General features: G+C 38.6%; 1 protein-coding gene across 4 annotated transcripts in view; it reads left to right on the forward strand.

Moving 5' to 3' along the window:
• The window catches only part of LOC117710758 (ABC-type organic anion transporter ABCA8B), a 71,037-nt gene that overhangs the window by 38,747 nt on the left and 9,199 nt on the right, over window positions 1-23,091 (forward strand). For 3 of the 4 annotated variants that reach the window (XM_034505937.2, XM_076935543.1, XM_076935544.1), the window contains 13 exons: window positions 238-357; window positions 5,844-6,042; window positions 7,867-8,033; window positions 9,459-9,592; window positions 10,308-10,445; window positions 12,250-12,357; window positions 13,255-13,428; window positions 13,825-13,938; window positions 16,601-16,720; window positions 18,204-18,266; window positions 18,695-18,786; window positions 21,939-22,059; window positions 22,597-22,714. In XM_034505937.2, the coding sequence (XP_034361828.1) occupies window positions 238-357; window positions 5,844-6,042; window positions 7,867-8,033; window positions 9,459-9,592; window positions 10,308-10,445; window positions 12,250-12,357; window positions 13,255-13,428; window positions 13,825-13,938; window positions 16,601-16,720; window positions 18,204-18,266; window positions 18,695-18,786; window positions 21,939-22,059; window positions 22,597-22,714 (1,668 nt within the window). The remainder of the gene's footprint in view (window positions 1-237; window positions 358-5,843; window positions 6,043-7,866; window positions 8,034-9,458; window positions 9,593-10,307; window positions 10,446-12,249; window positions 12,358-13,254; window positions 13,429-13,824; window positions 13,939-16,600; window positions 16,721-18,203; window positions 18,267-18,694; window positions 18,787-21,938; window positions 22,060-22,596; window positions 22,715-23,091) is intronic. The other variant, XM_076935542.1, reaches the window with a different exon arrangement.

Here is a 23,091-nt window from a genome sequence, read left to right on the forward strand (position 1 = left end):
ATGTAAATGAATATAGAGAATTGATTGTAAGAGGGTAATATTTGAGCCTACAGCACAAATGTGAAACAAAATGAAATAGAATTTAAAAAGTGTAATGAATTGTGTACTAATTCATTTCTGTGTCTTTGCCACATATCAACTATAATCCCATATACTTGCATTTCTTAGTCTGAGAAATATGTTCTCAGTTCACACAATTGTTGCCATGGTGACTCACTGGCTGTGTGTGCCCTTTAGAACTTTGCCAGAGTCTTGACAGCTGTCCTGGACTGGGAATTGAAAACTATGGTGTTTCCATGACAACTTTGAATGAGGTGTTCCTGAAGCTAGAAGGAAAAGCAGCAATTGATGAGCCAGGTAATTAAAGTGCAGCAACAACAACAACTGAAAACAATGTAAAGGTATTGATCACACTCAGTGTGGTCTGTACCTCAAAAATACCCATTACAAAGAGAAGATTACAAAATGCAAGGCTCTGTTATTGAGGCTCTTTTTAGACAAGATTGTACAAGATGTCCATTCATCTGTTGTCAATATCACTGTGTCTAAAATCATTCTTTTCTTTATTAATGTTGAAATTTTAGTGGGATCATAAAACATAAACTTTGATTCAAAACCTTTGCAATTTTGGGGGGGGTTGTATTATTGAACCAGAATTTGGATTATTTGGTGCCTGCTTCTTATCCACTGAAGATAGTTATTCACATATCTATATTCAGATGTATATGTGTATTATAGAGCTATAAACATGTAGATTATGTATACCCGTGTAACTGTTTTGTGTGGAGAATTGCACAAATGTAGGCAGAAGTGGATGATTAAATATCCAACCTTACTTCTCTGTTTGCTTGCATCTTCTATCAGCTATTAGTAAGATTATTAAAATTACAATTCTAAGCCTACATGTATCTAGTCCTAGGCTTTCTCCCTTTAGGTAGGGAGATCATGTATCTTGAATTTCTGTGATTAAGTTCATGTGTAGACCTGATATGTCTCTTGTATGAATTACCTCTCATCATCCTTAATGTTCTCCTTCAATCCTGATAATGGTGCTCATCCTGAGTTGTCTGGTAAAAGCACACATGCCACATCTTTAATGCAGAGTATATAGATCCACTTTCATTTCTTCTTGTTCTTTGAAATTAGAGTATATTTCTTATGAATAGTATGTGGTTAAATATTACTGTTTAGTACATCTCTCAATATATCAGTAACAGGAGTTGATGGGCTATTTACATTTAAATGTGGTTATGTTTAACTTTGTCATATTGGCTCCATCTGCCCTTTGCTTCTATGTTTCCGCTGTTTTTTGTTTGTTTATTGTCACTCAACCATGTGATTTCTATGATGCTTTTCTTTTAGCTGTGATTCTTCATGATTTTCCTGTGTAAATGATAACGATATTTATTTATAATAACATATGCCCCAACATTACTATAATGCTATATATATAAAATGTAAGCATCTTCAGATGAATATAATTTTGAGACTATATACATATATGTATATACATATATTATCTCTGCATATATATTTTTATGTAATCCTGATTTATAGGTACTATTATTTTGTAAATTAAATACCAAAGTCAGTTCAAATTTATCTGACTGTAGATCAGTGTTTATGTATCTGTAGAGATAATTGGTTGATGATGACTGTGATGATGGTGGTGGAGAAACAGATGACAGATAATGATAGATAGATAGATAGATAGATAGATAGATAGATACATTATAGATAGAAGGAAGATAGATAGATAGATAGATAGATAGACAGACAGGAGAAAGAAAGAAAGAAAGAAAGAAAGAAAGAAAGAAAGAAAGAAAGAAAGAAAGAAAGAAAGAAAGAGAAAGAGAAAGAAAGAAAGAAAGAGAAATAGATAGATGGGGAGAAAGGGGAAGTAAAAAATGGTAAAAAAAAAAAAAAGAAAGATAAAATGAAGAAAAGAGGGAAAGAAAGTTTTTTTGATGCATTTTCTCACACACAGTATCTCTTTAAAAAAATTTTATTTCACATTTACCTAATACAATGTATATTTAACACAAAGTCATTCACTAGTATTTCTTGTTTGGGACTTTCTAGCTTTTATATTTGTGTGTGAATTTTCAACTGAGCAAAAATTTCAAAACAAATACAATGTATCAGGCAACAGATTCACAAAAACTTGAGAAAAATCTCAAATAGTATTGTTTTAAAAAGAAACTATATATCTGTGTGAACCAACAATTAAGGAAAAAATTTATAAACATTTGGTACCAGCTCATAGATATTATATTCTCAGATTAGAATTTTATTTTTTTCCTCTTTGTAAAATGTCTGTTTACCGGTCTTAATACCACAAGGCTTATTTCTATTTTGAAACCCAACACATAAACCATTACCAAGGCTGGATATTTTTATCTTAACATTTTCTTTAACTTTATGTAGTTTTCTTTCTTTACTGAAACTCATCAGTTTGTCAATGGTATCCATATTTTTCAGTAGATATCATCTTCGACTTATTATAGATATTTTAAAACCCTTATTATCCCAGCGTGCAAATCACACGACAAATGACCTATACTGAGACTCAGTTTAATTATTTTTTTCATGTGAGTTACATTTTCCTGTTTCTTCATGTATCTCATAATTTGTACTGTATCTTGGATGTAATTACATTTTAAAAACCCAGAACACTGAAGAAAGTCATGCCAGAATGTGAGATGGCTCACTTTCTATGAGACTGCTGGTGTAGATGGCTAAATGGTTCATCTTGAGCAAATGTCTGTGATTTAAGGGTGACACCGTGTGTGAGAAAATCCACCAAAAAAAAACTTGCTTTCCCTCTTTGCTTCATTTTATCTACCTTTTTACCATTTCTTACTTTCCCTTTCTGCCATATCTACCTATCTCTCTCTTTATTGTATTCTGTCCACCTCACAATATTAAATTATTTGAAGGTAAAATCAGGCTTCTCCATTCCATGTGCCTTAGGATTATAACAATGATGAAGCTCTACAGGTCTCAGTATGATGTACAGTCCACACTACCAATCCCTCCACAGCAAGAGAAACAGCCTCTCACCATTTTCTTGTTTAAATCAATTAATACGGCATTAACCTGACTCTCCCTGTGGTGATCAATTTTGATGGTCACGTTGATGGAATCCAAACCCTCATGGAAGCAAATTCCTAGAGATACCTGTGAGGGGTTAACTAAGTTAAGCTAATTGACATAAGAACAATGTGAAGGGTGCTATTTTCCTGGGCTGGGCTGAGTAAGACGGAGAAAGCAAGGTGAGCCTTAACATCCATTGCTCTCTGCTTCCTGGCTGAAAATATGATGTGACCTTCTGCCTTCAGCTCTCCCAGCCATCACTTCCTCCAACTATCCATTCAGTATACCCAGCCTAGGTCCATTTTATCTCAGTAGATCACTTTCTACCTCTTGCCCCAAGAGTGACCCTTGGTGGGCTGATGAGCTATACAAAGGCAGAGTGTATACCTTTGCTGGTGAGACTTTGGAGGTAACCCTGTGCACTTAAACATGATGGTTTCCATTCCCACCCCAAGCTCTTGTGCTATGCCCACTCACGAAGTGAAGGATCCAAGGGAAAGAATCAGTAGATGATGTAAACTCACTTCGTGACTTGGACATTATGTAATTCAATTGCATTGCAGCAGACAACATGTCTGTGGGATCAGGCTGCTTTCTGCTGCTTCTTGTTGCCGTTAGTCCTCTCCTACCATGCTCCCAAGAATGGAGGAGCTACTTTGCACTCTCATCCAGTGGGTTCAGAATTGTTTACCACTTTGGAAATATGGAGATCATTTCATTAAATAGAAGAGAATATCTTTGAATTATTCTTTTCCATGTGTTCATGTGGGTATGCATGTGTGTGGTGGGTCTGGGTGCACATGTGTGTGCAAGTAAGTATAGAAATCAGAGGACAACCTTCCCAGTCATTCCTCTGGTGACTTCTAACTTTTGTTTGAGGCAGCTTTACTCATTCATCTGAAGTTTTACTCTATTCTAAGCATGCATGCTAGCCTGTAAGATCCAGGGATAGAACTGTCTGTGTCCCCTATTTCATGTGCTGGGACTACAAGCAAGCATCACCATGCTCTGTGTTTAGTTTTTTGTTTTTGTTCTTGTTTTTTGTTTTTGCCATAATTTCCAGGGATTTGAATCCATGTCCTCAGCTTTGTTAGAAAACTACTTTACCTCTGAGCCATCTCCCAGACACAAATATTCTTTTTTTATTGATTTATTTATTCACTTTACATCCAAGCATCAGCCTCCCAGTATCCTCCCAGTCCTCTCTCACACAGCTCCTCCCTCCGTTCCCCCTGGGTATCATCCCCTTTTGGCACATCAAGTTACTGTAGGACTAGGCACATCTTTTCCCACTAAGGCCAGACATAGGCTGCCCAGGCCAGGGGAATGGGATCCACAGGCAGTCAACAGCTTCAGAGACATGCCCACTCCACTTGTTGGGTGACCCATATGAAAACCAAACTGCACATTTGCCACACATGTGCAAGGGGCCAAGGTCCAGCCCATGCTCACTCCCTGGTTGGTGGCTCAGCCTCTGGGAGCTCCCAAGGGTCCAGGTTAGTTGACTCCATTGGTCTTCCCATGGAGTTCCTATCCTCTTCGTGTCCCTCAATCACGCACTTAACTCTTCCACAAGACTCTCCCATCTAATGTTTGGTTATGGGTGTCTGCATCTGTTTCCATTGGCTAATGGGGCCAATTATTCTTTCAGCATGACTTTGATCCTGTTAAAAATCCCAATGTCCTTATCCACTAGGTATTTTTATGTCCATGTTTGTGCCTCCACTTACAAGTCTGTGTTTTAAAGCTTGCTCTCAGATTTACTTGGGCATCATTTCCTGGAGATCATCCTAGGTAGCCGGAGATGCTAGGGAATAGGCTAAAGACTAAATCAATTTTAAGTCTCTGTAGTAGAGACTATTATAGTTAACCACCAGGCTTCTAACTCATTTAAAGTTATGGCTTGCAGCATCTCTAATTCCTTTACTATGTCTTCAAAGTACACGTGAATACGGTCAGGACCTGGCTTAAACACCTTTCAAACCTCTTTATGCATTTAAATTTCATTCTTTCTTTTTTTAAAAAAAAAGTTTTATTATTAGATAATCCAATACATCTACTCAATGTATTTTAGCTTTAATTTTTATGTCTACCATACTATTTATGTTTTAAATAATTTAGAATTCTTTGAAGGTTTTATACATTTATACAACATCTGTTAATCATACCCACCTATCACTACCTCTCCCAGTTTCTCTGGTGCTTCTTCCCCTGTCTCCCTCCCAACTTAACATCTCATTTTGTTGTTATTAATAACCCCCTCAGTCAAATCAGTGCTGTGTAGATATAAATGGGTGTGTGGTCATCCACTGGAGGAGCATGGCCAACATACTAGTAGCTGTGCCAAGAATACTGACTCTCGCTCCCTCTGCTGCTATCAACTGTCCATAGCTCCTCAGTCGGGGATGGGGTCTCATGAGTCTCTCCTCCATCCATACTAGAATTTTACCAGCTTGACCTTGTGCACATAGCCACAGCTACTGTGAGTCAATGAGTGTAGCAGCCACGTCAAGTCTAGAAGTCCCTTTATATAGTTTCTGTATACAAAAATATCCTTTTTAATTCCTGTATTTGTTCAATCAATGGATTTTTTTTCTGTTTCTGGCTCAATGAAGTAGCCAGTGATGCTGTATTATGTGTGGAGGAGTACAGAAGACAAGAGTGTTGGTAAAACATACTCAAACAGTAGTTGCAGCAAGGCATTTCTGAAGTGGGTTTTTACTCATTGCCTCCTCTGTGTTTTGCAGAGGTTGACATCGTGGGAGAAGGACAAACAGAGAGATCTGGGGACACAGAAAGGCTTATGGAGATGGAGCAGACTCTCTCTTCACTTACAGAAATGAAGAAGAAGATGGGGGGTATGGCTCTCTGGAGACAGCAAACCTGTGCGATTGCAAAGGTTCGCCTGTTGAAGTTAAAGCACGAAAGGAAAACACTCTTATCTGTGTGAGTATCAGGATGCTTTCGAGCTCTCTTACATAACACTAAAGATAACAAAGGTGGGACAAGAAGAGCAAACACTCTACAAAGCTAAGTAAGCGCCATTGCTAGGTTGGTCATTGGTCCAAGCTATTATCTATTGGGAGACTAGATGGTGGAGTTTATAAAGTCTGTAAGACAATTCTAAAGGAAAAGCTGAGATGATATAAGTTTCCTTGCATGTCTCCTGCATTTCATATTCTTCTCCATGGGATATCACTGACACATTGCAGGGGATCCTTTCTCCAAGGACCCACATAACAGTGCCTCAAGCCAGACACTGTGTGCTTATCCTACTAGCACTTGCCTAGATGTCATGGCATCCGCTGTCTTTAGTGGCAGCAACTTGCTATCCACTCCACCTCTGAACATAACAGGTCGTCCTGATTTGGAGACTCATCATCTTCCATTACCATTATGAGATCTATGATACCTTACCCATCAATAAATGCCTTTTCTTTGACAATTACATTTTTTAAGATTTTCTGATTCATTTATATGTATGTGTGTGAGTGCACACATACATGTGTGGGTGCACATACCTATGCATGCATGTAGAGTCTGGAAGAGAATATCAGATGTGAATGTCTATTACTCTCTGTCTATTCTTTTAAGGAAGACCTTAGGCTCACATTTTTTATCGAAGCCAGAAGCCAGTGAATATCAGTCGTACTTCTCTACCTGTTCCTTTAAGCTGGGGTTACAGATATATGCAGAACACTTGGCTTGGTATATGGATGCTGAAATATAAATCCCAGTCCTTGGGGTTACATAGCAAGGAAGCTTTACCACTGAGGTGTCCCTCCATCACCAGGATCATTGTGTTTTAAATTAAGAATTGGAGTTACACATCCTAGCACATAATTCAACCCCAATAAGCAGTACACAAAAATTTGACAAGGAAACAAAATGATATAAGAAGAAAATTAGTATATTATCAATATAGTAGTAACATGTAGAGAGTAAAGAAAGAAAGAATGCCAGTCATTTCCAAAGATTTTAGGCAAGAGATATTTATATATTAGGTATGGAGGAAGGTATCAAAGTAGTAAATATGATGGCAGTATTAGTTAGTAATTAATTAATACATTTTAATTGAGTCTATTATTAAATAACTGATAATGATTTAGAATAAACTATAAGGTAATTAAAATATAAGTCTGGAGAATAAAGAGATCATGTGGTCATTATAGAATCAGAAACTATGGGAAGTAGATGTGAAGAAAACTGTTGGAAGGGTGATGAATTAACCAGCAGAGACGTGGAGAATCACACAGGACTCACAAGAGATAGGCAGAGTCTGGGTGTCCGGATCATGGGGCTGTACACCCACAAGATATGGGCTACCCAAGGGTAGAAGAGTAAGAGAAGTGATCCAAGAGTAAAGCTACAGTTTGTCCCCTCAAATTGAGAAGTGGGAGAGGGACAAAACACTCTTAAAATACAGGCAGGGCTGGAGAGATGGGTCAGAGGTTAAGAGCACTGTCTGCTCCTCCAGGGGTCCTGAGTTCAATTCCCAGCAACTACATGGTGTCTCACAACCATCTGTAATGGGATCTGATGCCCTCTTCTAGCATGCTGGTCCCCTTAGTCATTCTCCGTGCTGGTGTACCTGCAGATAGAGTACTCATATATACACTAAATATAGATAAATAAATATAAATATAGATAAATATATATAAATAAATAAATAACTTTAAAAAAACATATAAGCCAAAAGTTCCCCATTAAATATTTGTGATTAGCAGATCAATCATAATATGCTCATGGTGACAGCTTTATTCTCCACAGGCTCTTGATTCTGGCAGTTGGCATCTGCCCTCTTCTTTTTGAAAATATCACGATGAAAATACTTCAAAGCACTTACACTTGGGAACTTTCCCCACATGAGTACTTCCTTGCTCCTGGACAACAGCCCCAGGGCATGCTCACTCAGTTACTGATCGTCAATAAGACAGGTAATAACATATTTCCAATTCACATATGTATCTATATTTCATTCTTAAAGTTCTGAACAAGGACTTATGATGGGGAGGTTTTAAGGAAGATCAAAGGTAGCAGAATGCAGAGACAAGGAAAAGGAGAATCTGCTAAAAACTCTTCCTTCAAAAATACCATAGAGATATCTGAGACCTTATAGTCTCATTTTAATTGTTTAATTAAAGATAGTGTTAAGTAGTATTCTACTGTGTACATATACCACATTGTATTTATCATTCATCTGTAAATGATTATACCCCCATACAAATGATTATGAATAATACCTTGATCAGTGATCATGTATATTTTTATAAATATTTTTTCATTTCTTTGGGGTATCCTCTTAGAAGTGGGATTGTTGGATCATATGATGCATATGTTTAAACCCTTAAGGACCTACCAAACTGTTTTCAAAGTAAGTGTGTGTTCAAATTCCTACACCTCTTGGATGACTCTCATTCCTGACTTTTTATAAATATCACAAGTGTCACATGATATCTTCTGTTTTGTGTGGATTGCTTATTTATGTGTGTGCATGTCTTTGTAAATAAGGGTGTGCATGCATGCATGTGCATTTGGAGGTCAGAGGTCAACTTTGGATGTTCCCCTCAGTCATTCTCCACCTTATTATTTCAAACTCTCTCTCACTGAAACTTGAACTCATTCTGCTGCCTCTTCAATGAGCTCCAGAGATCTGACTGCCTCTGCCTGCCAATGCTGGTATTACAAACATGTACCAACACACCTGGATTTTTTGGCAGATGTTGGAGATAGAACTTAGGTCATCATCCTGTTCAACAGGCACACTATTGACTGAACGATCTCCTCCATCCTTTTTCTCTTCTGCTCTCTATTTGTTTTTTGTTAATGGCTTGTGGTGCTGTTCTTCCTGTATGTTCACTAACTTTCTCAGAAAAGTGTTCTTGCCAATTTTAGCAGATTTTCTTAAGTACACGCTTCTTCATTTTCTGCACATGCTTAGGACAGTGTCAAGAGTTACACACTGGTTGCTTATTTGGGTAGAAGCTCTGAAAAGTTACTCACCTCACAAGGCTGCCTTCCCACATCAAGAAACTATTTGAAAATCAAGTAATAATCTCATAATAGTGAATTCTGCTTTCAGTACTGGTTAGAAATTACCTGCCATTAAAACATCATAGCTATTCGTTGCAAGATTCTAGGAGGAAAGGGCTATTTCAAGATATTATGGTATGAAAGAATTTTATATATTATCACTAAAGACATTTGTTGTAGTATAAATTCCTAGAGTAAAAAATTGACTTTTAATTCACCATAGCAAAGGCATTGTTAAGTGGGAAAGCACATATTGTAGCATTGAGCTACAAAACCCAGCATGGACTTCTCTAGCTTTGAAATACCTAATATTTTGAATTACATCTTAGAGGCAAGCATTGACGACTTTATCCATTCTGTGGAGCGCCAGAACATAGCTTTGGAAGTAGATGCTTCTGGAGCCAGAGATGGCACAGATGACCCAGCCTACAATGGAGCCATTATCGTGTCTGGCAATGAGAAGGTATGTTGGTCTTTAGTTCAGAATTTCCACCAACATGTATAAAGATGATATAGCCCTAAAATACTCAAGTCTCCAGTCTAAGAAATAGAAACAAAAGCAAGTGCTGTATTTTTTTTTTTTTTTGCTTGGTGGACTTTATTCATTGACATAATAAATGATTCTTGCTTCTATCATGTTTGCCCACAAAACCCATGTGTGATAGCAAAATGCATACTTTATTCAAGTTAAATATTTGATGTTATATTTGAGGCCAGGAAATATATATTTCCCTTTATAGATTTTATACCATATATGTCTTAGAAATGTTGTTTTGTCTATGACAATAAACACTTTAAAACATGATTCTAGCCCTAAACAAGGCAGCTGGCAGATCAAATACATGGTTTTGTTTTATTTCAAACATGCCTTGTTTTATGTATGCCACAGTTTGTTTTTATTTGCACAGCATTTTTTGTTTATTTTTGAGATTGCAATTTGCTCACAGCATTTGTGGGATTCTTTTGTTATTATCTGAAACCATTCCTTAAAACATGTCCTTAGGGTTGGAAGTGTAGCTCACTGGTGAGCGCTCGACTCCCATAATATAAGGCTGGTGGGTATAGCCTCATATCAAGAAACAGCCACATCATTGTATCTTAAAATCCTAAATTTGACTTCCTTTAGGAAAAAGTGAGGATCTTTGATAATTAGGAGATTTTTTTTTACTATATTTTAGAACCACAGCTTTTCGTTTGCATGCAATACCAAGAGACTGAACTGTTTCCCAGTTCTGATGGACATCCTTAGCAATGGGCTGCTTGGAATGGTTAAACCGTCAGCCCGAGTCCGAACCGACAGAAGCACTTATTTTGTGGTAAGTTCAAGTCCATTAGAGCATCCTCCCAGATCATCTTTTAAAGTCCTGGAATCACAGCCTTTTGGAGTCCACTAAAAACATAGCCAGGAGTTGGATTCGCACAGGCTTCTGTAGCTTCGGAAAAGCAGAGCCTTTTGAGACCCCTGGGCTTTAAAAGATGCTAAATAACACATTTTCCAATGGGGAGAAGAGAGGACAAAAGTGAGAGCATACAGCACTGTGATCAATATGAATAAATGAACAAACAGAATGAAATAGAGAAGGGGTGGGAAGGGAAGGAGGAGGGGGAGACTCATTACTTTTATAAATGCTGCTGAAGAAAGAAAGAAATCTGGACAAAGTTCAGGCAGGAATTTCAGACTATCCTCATTAGAATAACTCCAGGTTCTTGCCAGAAATATTAACCCCCTTGGCCTACCTTAGACCTATTCTACTGGCTTTTCCAAATACAGAGCAAAGGAAAAAATATTCCGTTTCTCTGCCTGGAAGCCATGACAGCTATGGGTATCTAGGAGGCAGAGACAGGGTATTTCCGCAGGAAGCTGCTAACTAGTCAAGTTGTATTTGTGTTCAAATGAGTGACCCTGCCTCAATATGTAACATGCAGAAGGAATGGGAAACACCCATGTTATCCTCTTCCCCCTGCCCATACCTACACACATGCAAGCATGTATATACCATACACATGGACAAAAAAATGTATTTCTAACCCAAGGCCTGAGCAATTGAACATAGACAGCCCTTCATATTAGGAACTGGGCAACCATCTTTTGGAAAGATTCCTTTGTTCTCAAATATATTTCTCTCTCTTACAGATTTAGGGAACATTGCATTTTTAAAAATATTTTTTTATTTAATTTCTGAACAGTTTTGTATATAGTGTTTTCCCTAAATGCATGTCTGTGTACCACTTGTGTGCTCTCTAAAGCCAGAAGAGGGCATCAGATCCTCTGAAACTGGTGGTACAGATGATTGTGAGCCATCTTGTGGGTGTTGGGAATAGAACCTGAGTCCTCTGGAAGAACAAGCCAGTGCTCTTAAAAGCTGAGCCATCTCATATTTTAACACATTTAAACATAAGTACCTGGTACCCAGGGATAAGCCCTGGACACAGTAAGCACTTAAGTACTTCCTGAACACATAAATGAATATCTGAGATCAACATTGACTCTTTCCCATTCAGCTCTCCGGCTTCATGGCTGTAGTTAAACATATGCTTAATCAAGCAATGGCTGTGTGGATCTTAAAGTGATGATGGCTTTGTGTATGATGAGAGTTCATTCATCTCCTTTCCTTGAAGGGAGTTGCAGTGGCTACAACCAACAACATTTTACATGGCTCTTTCACATCCCCTCCTCATACTCCATCTCAACTTTGGGATCACCAACCAGTTCTTTTCTGGCTTCCTGATGTGCCTACTATTTGATATGGTTCTTGAGCCCAGCTAACATATTAGAGATAATTAAAGATCAGTTGGGAAACTGAGGATGTCAGCTGTGACTTAACATGTATTTACCTAACACCCCAGTAAATCATAGAATGAATGACACAAACATATACTGTTAATAATTTCCAACTATGTAATGTTTTTGATTGATGCATGCTCCTGGGATCAGTTTCTTAACTGGCAAGTTTTGAGCATGAAGTGAAGTCATCCAAAGTCAAGCTTACAAACTGGAAGGACCATGAAACGTTTGGAGATTCCCAACAGACACCCAGGACATACAAACAATTTAGGATTTTTAAAATTTGTGCCAGGAAAAGAAACTCGGAATTTGTGCATTCAGCTTTTCCTTTTCAGAACAAAATTAGTATGCCTTTAGAAAACCTGGAGAAGACTGCATTCTGGCTGATTTTGACCTCCGCTTGCCCTCCTTATATTGCCATGAGCAGTGTCACAGACTATAAGGTAATAATAAATTATAAGTAACTGGAACTTGAGTTACTTTCTAAATTAGAAGCTGAAAGTATAGTGATTGCATGCACACACACACACACACACACACACACACACACACATACACTAATGATGGAGTTTTTAATTAATAAGTTTAAATAATTCCAAGTGTTAATTAAGTACAGTCATGCAGCTACACAAAATGAAATGCAAAATGGAAAAGTAAATCCATTCATCTATCACTAATAGATTTTTAATCTAAAAGGTATTGAAAATATAAAGTATATTTTATAATTAATCATATAATTATTTCTGTTATATATAGTATTTTAAATTACTTAAAGGTCTGAGATATAGTTTAGTTGATAGAGTGGTTGCTTATTCTGCATGAAGTCCTGGGTTTAATCCTCAGGAATGCATAAAATCAAATATGATAATAGCTGCAGAAGGATCTTGCACTATAAGTTTAAGACTGGCCCAGGCCATATTAGACCCTGTCTCAAAAAAATACAGTTAAGTCAAGTCACTTACATAGTATTACATACACATTTTATATGTGCAGTTATACAGTTGTACAGACAATGGGAAATGGGTTGCTTGGTAGATAAGCCTCCCATTCACACACCCAGCCCTGTAAGTCCCTGCCCACTCATGGCGGTGTCTGAGTATAGTAAGTCTTCTTCACGTACCTCCCAGGTATTTGATGAACCTCAGCGTGACCTTCACCAAAGCAGCTGATTGGTAGCTACATCTGTCAGTCATCCACACCTCTCATCCTGGGTAGTAAATATCACTATAGTCCAGAGTAGTTATTTAAAAAATCCACATTAAATATTCATTAGATCAATCTACATTACCTTAAAACTCGAGCTGAAGTCACATTTTCTGTCTCTGCTCTCTCCTGGACAGAACAAAGCCTGGTTCCAGCTGCGGGTCTCTGGCCTCTTCCCTTCGGCTTACTGGTTCGGGCAAGCACTGGTGGACATTTCCCTGTACTGCTTTGTCTTCCTCTTCATGTCCTTAATGGACTACCTTTTACGCTTCCCAGATGAGACGCTTTCTATTTTAAGTCATGCCATACAAGTAAGTGCAAAAATTTGTAAATGCTTTCACAGGCAATGCTTTGTCGAGTACTAACACTATAGAATGTTCCAGGCAGGTGAGGTGGCTCAGCGGTTTAAGAGCATCGACTGCCCTTCAGGAGGTCATGAGTTCAAATCCCAGCAACCAATGATGGCTCACAACCATCCGTAATGAGATCTGATGCCCTCATATGGGTATCTGAAGACAGATACAGAGTACTTTGGGCTAGAGTGAGCGGGGGTGGGGGGTGGGGTGGAGCGGGGGGGCGGAGTGGGGCCAGAGCAAGAAGGAGAAGGGAAGGGGAAGGGGGAAGACTGTTCGATGCAGTGTTTGGAGCTTACATGATTTCCTACCTCACATTAGTCTGTCTGAAACTCACATTCCTGTTGTTTTCAGATCCCATGTTCTGTTGGCTATGCCATATCCCTGATCTTCTTAACATACGTGATTTCATTCATTTCTCGAAAGGGGAAAAAAAACAGCGGCATTTGGTCACTTAGCTTCTATATTGTAAGTATGCTACACTTAGTGTGCATGTGCAGTATAGACGTCTAAGCTAATGCTTTATGTCTTGGGTAAAGTGGTCGTTAATACTTTCAATCCCAAATATTTACTTTTGCCTCAAGCACAGATAGCTTTAAAAACCTGCACTTTTCCCCTAGCCTATTTCCTCTGTACTTGTCTTTCATTAAAAGATCACGTTGTTTTTAAAACTGTAAAATATTGATTTAGAAGGAGAAAATCAGAAGATCATCTGCATGTTCCCTGAAAGTGAAGTGATTAGAAAGACCTCTGCAACTTGCCATACTACAGATTCTGTTACTGGTGTCGTATCATTACAATTAGAAACTACTGGGGTTGGAAAGGTGGCTCTGCAGTTAAGAACACTTGCTGCTCTTACAGAGGACCCAAGTTCAGTTCCCAGCATGAACCAAGTGAATCACAATACCCTGTGAGTCTAGTTCCAGGAGACCTGATGCCCTCTTCTGGCTTCCATACACAGTGCACTCGTGTGTGTGTGTGTGTGTGTGTGTGTGTGTGTGTGTGTGTGTGTGTGTGTAAATACACACACAAATAAATAAATAAAATTAACTAGGAAAAGCAGAAACTACTTTTTCAAACCCCTTGGAGGATCAATCCCACAAAGCCACATTTTTGTCTAAATGACACACACACACACACACACACACACACACACGTAGTATATGAACATAGTCATTTCCAGTGATTTCATAATGGAAAAGAGTAAATTTTATTCATTAAGCAAAATTTTATTGACATCTATAGTGTGCTGCAAATGAAGGCCAGTTGCAAGAAAAAAATAGATGGGGTCACCCCTGAAAGAGTTATAAAAGATTACAGTTTATAATCAACAATTTATTAAACTCATCATAATAAAAATGATCTCCATTCTTTTCCATTTTAAGGGTTTATTAGACAAGAAAGCAATGATAAGTTCTGTGAAAATAGTCAGTAGATCTGTTTAAGAAGATGGAAGCAGAAATTTCATTTTAAAATTTCATTTTAAAAGTAAAACTCAGTGTGTGGAATTTTTGCTATGCATGCATGAGAACCTAGTTTAGATCCCCCACACCCAGACTTGAAAAGAGAGAGAGATGGCTACATATGTGACTGTAGCCCCAGTGCTGGAGAATGCACACGGTACATGCTCTGGGCTCACTGGCTAACCAACCTAGCAAAAAGGTGACCTTTGGTTTAGTCATGCTCAGGCTCAAGCAAACCCACACATGCAAATGTACACACACATACACCACACAAACACACATACTACATACATACACACATACACACACCATACTCACATGCACACATATACCACACATACCACATACACACACATACAAACACCATACACACATGCATACATATACCACACACACCACATACACACACACATACACCACACACACACACACACACCACACATACACATACCCACACACACCACGCACACATCACACACATGACATATGCACACACATACCACACACCATATACACACCACACACACACATGTGCACATACACCACACACACCACATACACACCCACAAATACACATACATATACAGCATGCACATATACATACCCCATACACACACCATGCACACACACACCACACACCACACACATTACATACACCATGCATATACATACCACACACACATGACATACATACACACCACATACACCACACACACACCACATACATACTGTACACAACACAGGCATACACATACCACATGCACAGACCATGCACACACACATACCATACATACACCACATACCAAAAATGGAGAAATGAAATCTGGAGAACATACAATGGTGTGATTTAGAACATAAAGGATGAACACTGTCCTAGAGGGGGAGGACACCCAGCTTTTCCCAGGAGCTCATGGCAATTTGCAGTGTAGATGATGAATACAAGAAATAAGCTAGGAAGAATATTCTAACAACTGTGAAAGTGACAAAAATGTTGAGGAGGTCACACATTGTTTTAAAAGAAAAAGCATGAAGGGTTTTATATGCTTATAATTTTTTTATTGCCAGAATTTCGTCGTTTTAGCATTTCTGCCAATTTTTCTCCACTGGTATAGCTAACAACAACAACAAAATCTGTTGTCATTGTTGCTGTCAGGTTTTTTTTTTCCAGTCAGATATAAATTTCAAATTAATGCTTCTCCAAGTCTAAATTTGACCTCCAGAAGAAATGCATAGCAGTTTCTCCCCCTTATCCATAGTTAAAGTATTTTATACAGCAGGTTCTAGGTTTATCTAGTGATGGTTCTCTTGAGGAGGTCTAGGCCAAAGCATTTTTCCTAAGTTGTTAAAAAGCAGAGGATGTTCATGAAAACACACTGCTTTCCTTTTGAATGGGGAAGTCAGAGTTGAAATTTGGAATGACAGACTGCCACCTCTTCCTCCCATATGTGTATCTAGATTTAAAGATACAACGTGTGGCATAGTGTGTATAAGACTTTAAAGGGGGACGTGATGTCATCACAAAATGCATTGCTTTGTGTGCTGACCCTTTAAATTAATTTACAGAAGTAAAAAGGAAAGTTGGGCTGTATTATCTTCATCATGAGACCTCTTGATCTGAAAACATGAAAGTTTAGAGCAACTAACATGAATGTTTGTACTCCCTCTAGATCACCATGTTCTCAGTGCTTGCAATGTTGCTGGATTTCAATGGGGGTGCTATACTGTATTGCATCATCTTTTTAATACCATCATCCACTCTGGTTGGATGTTTGATCTTATCTATGCATGTAAGTAAGACTACTGTCTAGCAGCCTGGCACTCATGACAGTTTATGAAAGTTTGACTTTTTCATAGGTCTCTAGAACTTGCAGAACATGCATGAGGATTCCAGTGGATTTTTCTCCCAGACGGGACAGGTCTGTTCTGCTTGACGTTTAGTAGAACAACTGACCCCTGGTTATCACATGGAGATGAATAGGACTAGGTGGTAGGAAACAGAACTGTGTTCACAGTCATTTTATGTCTTTCATGTTTCTAGGCTTACTTAGCTTCCAATGGATGTGAATAAAATTATGTTAAGCTTCGTGATTTTGGGGGGGTTGGAGAAGCATCCTATATAAATAAATTCCCTTCTTTGTATATGATGTCTGTGCCTCTGTAAGAAGACAAAAGTTGCTGGGCATAGGAAAGAGGTACCAATGAGGTGGAGGAATGAAAAGGAGGATTCATGTAAGAAGCAGGGGCCATAGGAAGTGTCTGGAGTTCTGTGGAATAAAGCTAAAAGTAGGCTTCTCATTATTTGAGGAGGCTGCTTCAATATAACCCAGATCCTCTCTCACCACCTGATCAATGAAACTTATTGCTTCAGATGAAATCTCTTAGGCCAGGGATACCCGCTCCTCAGTGCACATGTCAGAATAAACACTTGCCTGAAATTTCTAGTGCACTTGGGAAAATGCCACTGAGACTAAGGGCCAATTTATATTCCTTTGTGGTTTTTGTTGTTGTTGTTGTTCATTTGTTTGTTTTGTTTGTTTGTTTTGTTGGTTTTTTCCTTTTTATTGGACATTTTATTTATTTACATTTCAGATGCCATCCCCTTTCCCCCTTTCCCCACCCTAGAAACTCCCTCTTCCATCCCCCTTCTCCTTTTTGCTTTTATACCAGTTTAATTACATGCAAGTATGAAGGTCAGTTCTAGGTTGAGGAACTAGCAATGCAATAGATGTGAATAGTCAAGGAAGAAGAAAGATAATAAACACAAATAGTCAAAAAACAAGCAAGGCAATAAACAAAATTCCGTGAACACTCGCACGATCACTTATCAGGCTTATCAGGATGACCAAAATATCTGAGGCAACTTCCCTATCCTAGCCCAAAGTCATTTTTAAGTCTGAAGCCTACTTCCTTGTTCTGGCCTAATATTTAGATTCCTGCCTAAAATTACTTCTTTGTTCTAGCCTAATGTCAGATTCTTGCCAAGTAGCCCCAAAAGCTCTCTGCCTCTTTCCCTTTTTTATTTCATAAACAAGACTAAGCCTGTCTTAGGTTGTTCTGCCAAGAATGCCTTTCTTACCCATCATGGATCCCATTACAGATGGTTGTGAGCCACCATGTGGTTGCTGGGAATTGAACTCAGGACCTCTGGCAGAACAGTCCATGCTTTTAACCACTGAGCCATCTCTCCAGCCCAATTCATATTCCTAACAATAAAAAGAAAATCTGTGAAATGAAATTTTCCTATTTAACTACTTTATTTTTCTTTTCTAGCTTATCATATATCAAGTCTTTGAAGAAGGACCACTTATAGAGCCATTCCTGGTATTCCTCATTGTAAGGATGTGTTCTTTTTACTGGGTTCTAAAACATACTCAACAATGTTAATTCATTGCCATGCTGTATTTTTACTAATGTAGAGACAAATTTTTCATAATACATACAAATATAATGTATGTAAAGTCAGAGACAACTATTTTTATAAAGATTAACTGACAAGATAATTACTTGCCAAATATTAAGAACATTTGTACCTGTGATGGAAAAAATTATAGCCCATAATTAGAGCTGATTTGTAATGAAAATGAATGATTTCCAAATGTGCCAAGGAGGATGCTGGAAATTTAAATAGTTATTGAATATAATTCTTGTCAAGAATTATTCCTAGTTTACTTCATACCAAGACAATGATTGTTTCATGCTTTCTAATGCATCTCTCTCTCTCTCTCTCTCTCTCTCTCTCTCTCTCTCTCTCTCTCTTCCAGCCTTTCCTTCATGTTTTCATTTTTATTTTTACCCTTCGATGTCTGGAATGGAAGTTTGGAAAGAAAACCATGAGGAAGGATCCCATCTTTAGGTAGGAAGAAATCAAACTGGGGGTTATTTTGTTCATCCATCAATATTCTGGGTTTTTTTTTCTTTCACACATAAACAAGCCAATTAATAACCCTAAGCCACTGTGTTAGGATAGACTGTGGCAGAAGGATGTACTGATGCTAACAGAGGCTCAGATACACAAGCCAAAGAAGACAGTGATGCAGAGGCAGAAACAGACTCACACTGCTGACAGGAAAGTCTCTGACAGGAGGTGCAATGGGGCTGGAACTAAAAAGCTATTGATTTGAATAGAGAGGTAGTTAAAAGAATGCTGTCATTGGTCCCTGTATATAGGCAAAAATATATTTTGGATCAAAGGTTTTGTGGGTGGGTTGTCCTTATCCCTCCCCTGGGAGTCCTGTCTGACTACAAGAAATGGCTTCTTCAGGATCCATATAGCCCACTGCTAGGAATCTCAGCTAGAGTCACCCCCTTAGATCCTCTGGGGCCTCCCCCATCCCAGGACTCAGGCATGTCCTAGAGATTGCCTCCCCCTTCCCCACTGCTGATATCCCTTCTCTCTCCCCTGCTCGCCCTACATATGGCCTGCAGGGTGACCTATCACCCTGCCCCACTCCCTTTCCCATCTCCTCTTCTACCCAGTTCTCTCCTTCCATCAACCTCCAGTATCTATTGTTTTTCCCCTTCTAAGAAAGATTTAACCATCCTCCCTTGGGCCCTCCTTGTTATTTGGCTTCTTTGGGTCTGTTGATTATAACATGGTTATCCTGTGCTTTATGGCTAATATCCACTTAAAAATGAGTATGTATCATTCATCACTCCCAGGAGCCTCCCCCATCCCAAGTCTCCAGCTAGTCCCAGAGATTCCCCCACTGATTTCCATTCTCTCTCCCAGCCCTCTCCCACTCCCCTCCCCACACCTGATCCCGTCACTTTTCTGCTTCTCACCCTCTCTCCTAACCCAGTTGCCTCCCTTGGGCCCTATAGTTTCTTTGGGTTTGTGGATTGTAGCATGGTTATCCTTTCTTTTATGGCTAATGTCCACTTGTAAGTGAGTACATACCATGCTATTTTTTCCAGGTATAGATTACTTCATTCTGGTTTTAATGGTGTGGAATTATGTATTTCATGTGTTTTCTTGAGTATAGTTAGCTTCATTGGGTTGGAGTTTTCCTTCTAGTATCCTCTGTAGGGCTGGTTTAGTGGAAATATATTGTTTAAATTTGATTTTGTCATAGAATATCTTGGTTTCTCCATTTATGGTGAAAGTTTTTCTGGGTATAATATTCTGAGCTGACATCTGTGGTTTCTTAGCATCTATAAGACCTCTGTCAAGGCCCTTCTAGCTTTTAGAATCTCAGTTGAAAAATCAGGTATAATTCTTATAGGTCTGCCTTTATACATTACTTGACCTTTTCCCTTGCAGTTTTTCTTTGTTCTGTATATTTAGTGTTTTGATGATTATGTGGCAGAAGGATTTTCATTTCTGGTCCAATCTGTTCAGTGTTCTATAAGCTTCTTATACATTTATAGGCATATCTTCCTTTGGGTTAGGGAAATTTTCTTCTGTGATTTTGTTGAAGATGTTTTCTGGGTCTTTTAGCTGAGAATCTTCCCCCTTCTTCTTTTCCTATTATTCTTAGGTATGGTCTTTTCAAAGTGTCCAAGATTTCATGGATGTTTTGTGCCATGGACTTTTTAGATTTTGCATTTTCTTTGACTTATATATTGACTTCTATCATATCTTCTATACCCAAGATTCTCTCTTCCATCTCTTGTATTCTGTTGGTGATGCTTAAGCCTATAATTTCTGTTCTCTTTCTTAGGTTTTCCATCTCCAAGATTGCCTCAATTTGTATTTTCTTTATTGCTTCTACCTCCATTTTCAGATCCATTTCAATTTTATTCATATCCTTTACCTGTTTAATTGTATTTTCTTGTATTTCCTTAGGAGATTTATTCGTGTCCTATTTAAAGGCCTCTATCATCTTTAAAAGATTAGATTTCATATCCTCTTCTTGTGTTTCAGTTTTATTAAGATCTCCAGGGTTTGTTGTAGCAGAATAGCTTGGCTCTAGTGGTACCATATTGCCCTGAATCTTGTTGATTGTTTTCTTACACTGTCCTTTAGGCATCTGGTTTTCCCTGGTATTAGCTGGATTATCCTGATGGCAGCAGGGCTTCAGGTGGGAAGAGCTGTGGGCCAGACAATGTAGGTACCTGACTCTACTAGCTGTGCCTTAGGCCAATCCCACGGGCAAGGAATTTGTGAGACAATTTCCAAGTTGGGTGTTCTTGGGGCTCCACAGGCCTTCATGGTGTAGGGGGCTCTTGGGGTCCTATAAGGGTTTTCAAAACCAAAGAGCAAGTCCAGAGATAAACAATGGAGCTCAGGAGACAATGAGCAGCTCACCTCTGCAGGCTGTGTCTCAGGTGGAACCATCTTGGAAGGGTTTGGTGGGGCAGGGTTCCAAGCTGGTTAGTTTGGGGGCCTTGAAAGACTTCCACAGGGATTCAGGATGCTCTTGGGATTAAGCAAGGCTCTTCCAGACCAAAGAGTGAGCCTAGAGCTCACTTAATTGAGTTAATATTGTGTATGTCTTATGCAGGTAACCACAGCTGCTGCACATGTTCATGTGTGCAACACCGTGTCGTAACCAGAGAACATTTCACTGCACTCCTCCCCATCCTCTGGTTCTTGCATTCCTTCTGTCCACTCCTTCCTGTTGTTTCTTGAGCTTTGAGGAAGGGGATGAAACAGATGTTCCATCTTTGAAGGAGTAGTCACAGTATCCTATTTTCTGAAACAGTACTGATTTTAAATACTCTGGCCCATTTCCCTCATGAGAACATGACAGCTTACATTGTTGGGCTATGCTATTTTTAAAAGGATTTTTTAGATTATTTCTGAACTATCCTCTAGCTTTGAAAAGTAATCTTCTCATAGCTGAGTAGAATGGAAGATAGGTAAAGAGTAATGGTTCCCATGCATGGTAATGCTGTTGACCAGAGCAAAGGGAGTCACACAGAATGAGTGCAGACTGCAGCAAAGGGAAACATGCTGCATTTCTCATCTTGTAGTCTACCTGAGAATGGGTTTTGAACAATGAATCATTGTTGATACAAAGATAAAAGCCACAAGCCAATTATTAATGGGTGGTTTTGATGTAGAATTTCTCCAAGAAACAATGATGTGTATCAAAACCCAGAAGAGCCAGATAATGAGGATGAAGATGTTCAAATGGAGAGAATGAGAACAGCAAATGCCTTGGTATCCACCAGTTTTGATGAGGTAAGCACACAAAGTAGTTAGCTTACCAAACAATGCAAATATGTGCTCATTAAAGCAACTGCTCTACCAGACTGGTTCTATAATGATACTTCATTCCCTTTATTGTAACAAAAGAGAGTCATTGTTTTAGAATGTTGCCATCTTCTTTATATCTAAATGAGCAAAATTGAAACTCAACGCTACCAATTCCTTAGTATAAACTAAAAACAGAATACAGGTGAAATCACTGAAGTCATGAAAGACTGAGAAACTGAGAGTATATTGACAAATGTCACTGTTTCTAGTGAGAATGTACAGTATTCGACATAAGGCACACTGGTGCTTTTCATATCTTTTTGCATGTTTGGGGAGTCAGGCAGGCTCTATAAAAGTGTGTTTCTTGGTAAATGTCTTTGTAGGGGAGGAACATCGAATTCTCTCCAAAGACGAGGGCTAAAATAGGATCTCTTTGATGCAGAGTTAAAGCAGTATAAGGGATACAGCTTATTCAAAGTCAGTGGAGAGAACAGCCTGACTTGATATTCTTCTCATTTACAGAAACCAGTCATTGTTGCCAGCTGCCTACGAAAAGAATATGCAGGGAAGAGGAAACATTGCCTTTCCAAGAAGAAGGCTAAGATAGCCACCAGAAATGTCTCGTTCTGTGTCAGGAAAGGTTAGACACGCCGTTTTCAATAGTTGGCTCAACTTTTGAAACTATTGAACTATTTCCTGGTCCCTGAGGAAAAACTTTCACACACTATCTGCTTAGTCACATGTGGACCCCTCACCAGAGTATCCTGCCAACTCCTTTATAAATTTCATTTTTAAATATATTCATTCACCCAAGAACAAGGACCCAACCGTATCTACATAGTAACCAACACTACTATATGGCCCATGAAAGTCATTAAATTTTCTCTTATACTCACACAACTGATATCCTAATGTTTATTATTTTTTAAAGAGAATTGGTTGGGGGTTGGAGGATTGCAGCAGCATATACTGAAGGCTTATGTTGGGGGGGACTAAATTTTTATCATTACTACCAAA

The sequence above is a fragment of the Arvicanthis niloticus genome, chromosome 6 (assembly GCF_011762505.2).
Source record: "Arvicanthis niloticus isolate mArvNil1 chromosome 6, mArvNil1.pat.X, whole genome shotgun sequence".
In the NCBI taxonomy this organism is placed as follows: domain Eukaryota; kingdom Metazoa; phylum Chordata; class Mammalia; order Rodentia; family Muridae; genus Arvicanthis; species Arvicanthis niloticus.